We start from the raw sequence: 5,459 nt of genomic DNA, 5'->3' as shown, positions 1-5,459 counted from the left end.
ACCTTCCAGAAATGCCGAATTTGCTCCTAGATGTCCTGAGGGCCAGTGCTCTTCTCTGGGCAGCCTCGAGGCTCAGGAGCCACGGTGCCCTCTCAGTCCAGCCCTGCTTTGCCTTCGGCAGCCCTCTCTGTTCCCGAGTTGTGGCCCTTCCCAGGCCTGAGTCCCAGCCCCGCCCCTCTCTCTGGACGCATCTCTGGGCCCCATCATCACCCGGCGCCGGGCCCTCCCTCTTGCCCCCCCCTTCTCCTCCCTCCTTCCTTCCCTCCCTTCCTCCCTCTCTCCCTCCCTCCCAGCTCCTGCACCAGGAAACAGCCCGGATCCCGGCAGCGGCCTGACCCGTGAGATCCCTAACCTGGCAGGCGGGCGGGGTTGGAGACAGGCTGAGGTCGGGGGTAAGGGAGGAGCTGGGCCTTTGGGCTGTACTGGGGGGAGCTGGGAGCAGAGATGGTGTGGCAGGAAGCCCTTGGCCCTGGGTTTCCCGGGAGGACAGTCATTAAACATGGATTCGGCCACACAGCTGGTAGAGCGTTGGGGGCAGGGACCCAGGCCCAGGAGCTGCAACCCCAGCCCTTCTCAGGGCAGACCCTGATCCCTGGGCTTCCCCGCCTAGTTCTGATCTCCTCCTCCCCTTCCCAGGGCTCCAGGCTGGCCGGGAGGATGAAAGGCCCCAGCTGGGGGCTCCTTGCCACCAGTGCTGGGTCCTAAGAGCTGCCATCCAGGCTGGGTGAGTGACCCCTTCCTTTCCCTGTCCCAGGCAACCCTTTGCTTCTCCCACCTTTCTCTTCAGTCCCTGTCACCTCCCCATCTTGTGCCTCTGCCAACATCTTCACATCTTGCTTCTAGGGAGGTCCTAAGCCCCTTCCTCTAGCCAAGAAGGTGTGGACTGTGGTGGGGGTGGGGTGCATAGGGGTGTTGTAGAGCTGATGTTGTCTTATTATAAAAAGGACCTAAAGTATTTTAAACATAAAATCTACTTGTTTTACATTTAATTTAGCATATTACAAATTTAATGGCCAGACCCTCATGTCCTGCCCCAACACCATGACTTAATTCCCTTGTTCTTGCCCCTTCCTGCCCAGTGATCTCAGGGATTTCCTCCCCTCTCCCTATCTCCCTGGGTTAGACAAACCGGAAATGCCCCTTCCTGTGTCTCTGTCCATATACTATTCATGCATTTATGCCAGTCTTTCATCCTTGCCTCTTACAGCCGCCCGGATGGCGACCCCAGCCTCAGCCCCAGACACACGGGCTCTGGTGGCAGACTTTGTAGGCTATAAGCTGAGGCAGAAGGGTTATGTCTGTGGAGCTGGCCCGGGGGAGGGCCCAGCAGCTGACCCGCTGCACCAAGCCATGCGGGCAGCTGGAGATGAGTTTGAGACCCGCTTCCGGCGTACCTTCTCTGATCTGGCGGCTCAGCTGCATGTGACCCCCGGCTCAGCCCAGCAGCGCTTCACCCAGGTCTCCGATGAACTTTTCCAAGGGGGCCCCAACTGGGGCCGCCTTGTGGCCTTCTTCGTCTTTGGGGCTGCACTGTGTGCTGAGAGTGTCAACAAGGAGATGGAGCCACTGGTGGGACAAGTGCAGGAGTGGATGGTGGCCTACCTGGAGACACGGCTGGCCGACTGGATCCACAGCAGTGGGGGCTGGGTAAGAAGCTTCTCAATTGCCGCTCTGCACATCCCTCCGCAAAGCTGTCTCCAGGGGGAAGGTGCGGGCTGTGATTGGAGGCTGGGGCAGTCGTGCTGGGAATGAGGCATGGGGGCTGAGTCTCCCTGTTTGGGTGGAATCAGACTGAGAGATGCTTCATTGTAGGCATCACACTGGACTCTGCTCTCCAGGGCTGCCATGCAGTGATCACTGGATGGGCTCATGGTCCCAAGCAGAGGACAGATAACACAGTCCTGGAGCAGTGCCTGCAGGGAAATGGTGTCAGGAACTTTGTACACCTGAGTACATGGCATGGGAGGTGGGGAGGATCAGGGATGGGTGGTGATCAGGAAAGCCTTGGCAAAGGATGGCAGTTCTGAGCAGAATTTTTTAGCAAGGAAAGGATGGGGTTCACTTGAGGCAGAGAGGGCAAATGAGCCCAGCACTTAGGGTAAGGGGTGGAGGTGCACTCCCGGGGATCAGAGGCTTGCAGCCAGCGGAGCTTTGGCTGGAGAGGAACTGGGTATGGGGTAGTGCTTGCAGTGGATGGAACTGGAACTCTTCCTCTCCTCTTCTCTCCACTCTTTCCTCTCCTGATATCCCTTTCTCCTTTCTCTCCTACTTCCCTTCTCTCCCACAGGCGGAGTTCACAGCTCTATACGGGGACGGGGCCCTGGAGGAGGCGCGGCGTCTGCGGGAGGGGAACTGGGCATCAGTGAGGACAGTGCTGACAGGGGCCGTGGCACTGGGGGCCCTGGTAACTGTAGGGGCCTTTTTCGCTAGCAAGTGAGAAAGTCCCAGGGCCAGGTGGGGCTAGGTATGGCTGGGGGCCAGGAGAGCAGGAACAGAACAGAGAAATGCCCTTGGAAGAAGTGGAGTGAATGGGTGGGCAGGCATGGAACAGGGATGGGCAGGGGAAAGGTAGTGTGTGAGGGAGCTGAGTATGCCAGGCAGGCGATTGGAAGAGTGAGCTGGAGACATTGGGGAATGTTTTGGGAAGGTCGGGGGAGCAGAAGATGGAGTCATTCCAGGGTTGGGGGGAGGTGGGAGGGATCATGCCTGTAGGTGTGGGCACGTGAAACTACCTGGAGCCTGGTTTGCAGCCCTGAGGAAAGTGGACTTTCATAAGGGGTTGTGTCTCCATTGGATGACTGGGATTTGGGGAACGCAGAAGGCACATCCCTTTGGAATGGAAACTCAAGGTTCTCAGGTGATAGGGAGAGGTGGCTGTGACAGTGAGCTGCTTGGACACACGTGGGCATGTGCACGCGTGCTTGTGTGCATGCTGGGCTGCTTGTCTAATCTAATCTGGTGGTGGTGGGATTCCTCAAGGAGAAAACATTCCTTCTTGTAATGGCAAGAACAAGGGGCAGTTCTCTGTCCCTCCTCCCAACCTTCTTCCCACCCCTACATTTCCCCTCCCCTTGCCCTGATGCCAGAAAGTCATTAGCAGGACTTTGGAGACAAGAACGGTTTTGCAGCTGGCCTCATTCCTTCATCATCCCCCTTCCTTGTGCATCTCACACTTGCTGCTGCCTCCTGGGCTCTGACAGAACGACAGGGCTGTGGAGACTTGGTGGGTGGAGGCTTAGGTAGCTGGACTTGCCTGCCACCCTCCCCTCCCACTGGGGCACAATGGTGCCTGAAGTGTACCCTATCTTTGGGACCTCTGTATCCAAACTGAAACTCTAAATTGGGGCCCTAATTTTCCTTTTGAAGGGGTGGACGTAAATGCCAATCTAGAATACACTCTGGGTCCTGCACTGTGTCTCAGTGAGACTGTTGATGCCTTGAGAGGACCATTCCAGCTCTGAACCCCATGGATGTGAGGGTGATGGGTACTCCATGACTGGCCTATTCTGTGTGGTGGGCTTTGGTGCTGCTTTATCAGGGGCCAGGAGCATGGGTTCTAGAGTACCTACCATGACCCAGAAGCATTTATGTTTTCTTTGAAACCACGCTGTTTGCATGGGTGTTACTTGTCCGTACCTCAGAGTCTGAGGATAACTTTAGAACTCACAGTCCTCTAGAACAGATTCGGATTATAGCTTTTTCTTTTGAGGAAGAAATGATTCACTCCAATTGCATGCCCTGAGCCAGACCTCACTGCTGCACTTTCCGAGGTGCTAAAATTGCTGCTCTCCAATGCTGACTTTCAGAAACAGTGCTCTAGAACCCTGACCGTGATCCTGAGCACTGATCAGCTTAGCTAGACCATGGTTGACTCTTCTTGGAGATTTTCACTCGGTCCCAGAATGTGGCAACATAGTTGTGCTTGGTAGAATGTGGGATCAAATTGGCCTCAGGGGTTTAGTCCAGACTTTTGCTTTGAGAGAGGGCTGCACTTTTTAATGGTATTTATAGGGGAGGTGGTTGACTGCATGTGCTACTTGGTCTGTTGTGAGTATGCTGATACCAGAAACTCAGAGCTGGTCTGTGGCAAGCAGTGGGGTGGGGGGTCTCTGACTTTGCTCAGGACAAACTAGGCCAGTGGTTTTCAAACTGCTTGGCAGAGCCCCGAAGTTTCCTAGGGGTTGCCTCAGGAGTCCTTGGGGAGATGAAGGGGGTAGGGGGGCTGAGCAGGCTGGGCAACTTGCCCTCAAACAGAACAGCTCCCCTTGTAGCTGTCTTACGTATCGGGGTTCAGGGTAAGATTTTATTTGCATTAAGGGGTTTATTGCTAAAAAAAAAAGTTGGAAAACCACTGACTAGATCATCAGCTCCAAATTGGAGCCTGTGCTCCCTCAGGTTTGGGGCAGACTCTTCACCCTACCCTCTACCACAGGACGCCAGCCGGGTTAGCATTCCTGCAGGCCTTTAGCAAAAAAGGGCAGCAGGGACCATGGCCAAATTACCAAAATGTTCTGCTCTGAGGCCCTCACACCTGCGTGGAAGGAGAGGCTATTTTCTGAAAGGGTAAAGGGCTTGGTCTGGATTCCCAGAAGTATAGCTTGGATGGGACCACAGTGGGTAGTTTTGACCTGTCCTGCCCTTCTTAGTTTGAGGGGCAATGGAAACCCCAGAGACTCTTCTGTCAGGGAAAACTAGGGACTCTCTTCTAGAGCCATATAGTTGCTTGGGATTAGCTCTTGGCCAAGACGGCTGAGTATGGCTCCCAATTTTTAAATCCATTTCATTTTTTAAAAACATAAGGGAAATAAATATAATTGCCATTTTCGAAGATGAAATAGGTGGAGAGGGTGTTTCTTGCTCTCCAGAGCCCAAAGGGACAAATAGGGACTTTGCTTAGGCCAAGGAAGGAGCGGAAATAGGGCAACTCGGTCCTGAGATTATTAATCCTCCTCTCCCACTCCCCACTTATTCTAGGGCATACATACACTATTTTACTTTTTTAAATCATAAAACAACAGAACAGATTTGGTTAGTTTAGAAGAAAAGAAGAAGCTCTATAAATATAAATATATATTCCTGTATTTTTATTTAATAATTTATAAATACCAAGTTCATTTGACTTTTATTTTTGTGTAATATGTAATTGTCGTATTAAAAAAATAAATAAAGCCCAGAGTTTAATGAGAAGGACTGAACAGGGTTTGTGACTTCTACACTGTATAGCCTGGGGTCAGGACATTCCTTGATCTAATCATCTCTTCATGACCTTGTTAAGGGCAAGAATTAGATTAACAGGGATTTGGGAAGTGCTGGGATAATTAAAAAAAAATATCAGAGTTGTTCCCCCTTCCTCCTCACCCTACTCCCACCCTGGCCAAATGCCCAAAGCCAAGAACTTCATCTATCCCAACCCAAGCCTCAAGAGGGTGTGTATATATGGTATATGATATTTAAGACTG

The 5,459-nt window shown here is 52.8% G+C and overlaps 1 protein-coding gene across 1 annotated transcript; it reads left to right on the top strand.

The window, feature by feature from the left end:
- The first annotated feature begins 205 nt into the window (after positions 1-205).
- Positions 206-5,187, top strand: BCL2L2 (BCL2-like 2). Its single transcript, XM_012649386.1, has 4 exons — positions 206-338; positions 637-724; positions 1,208-1,647; positions 2,288-5,187. Exons 3-4 carry the CDS (start codon positions 1,216-1,218, stop codon positions 2,435-2,437), a joined length of 582 nt encoding a protein of 193 aa, XP_012504840.1. The 5' UTR covers positions 206-338; positions 637-724; positions 1,208-1,215; the 3' UTR covers positions 2,438-5,187.
- Positions 5,188-5,459: the final 272 nt, after the last annotated feature.

Source organism: Propithecus coquereli, unplaced genomic scaffold (assembly GCF_000956105.1).
Source record: "Propithecus coquereli isolate 6110/MARCELLA unplaced genomic scaffold, Pcoq_1.0 Scaffold3, whole genome shotgun sequence".
Classification (NCBI taxonomy): domain Eukaryota; kingdom Metazoa; phylum Chordata; class Mammalia; order Primates; family Indriidae; genus Propithecus; species Propithecus coquereli.
This window is presented reverse-complemented; position numbering and strand designations above follow the sequence as displayed.

What these genes read in the sequence shown, in the direction of transcription:
- BCL2L2 (XM_012649386.1), top strand. Translation starts at nt 1,216, where the DNA reads ATGGCGACCCCAGCCTCAGCCCCAGACACACGGGCTCTGGTGGCAGAC. An exon ending in TCCACAGCAGTGGGGGCTGG is followed by an intron (nt 1,648 to 2,287) that starts GTAAGAAGCTTC and finishes TCTCTCCCACAG; the next exon opens with GCGGAGTTCACAGCTCTATA.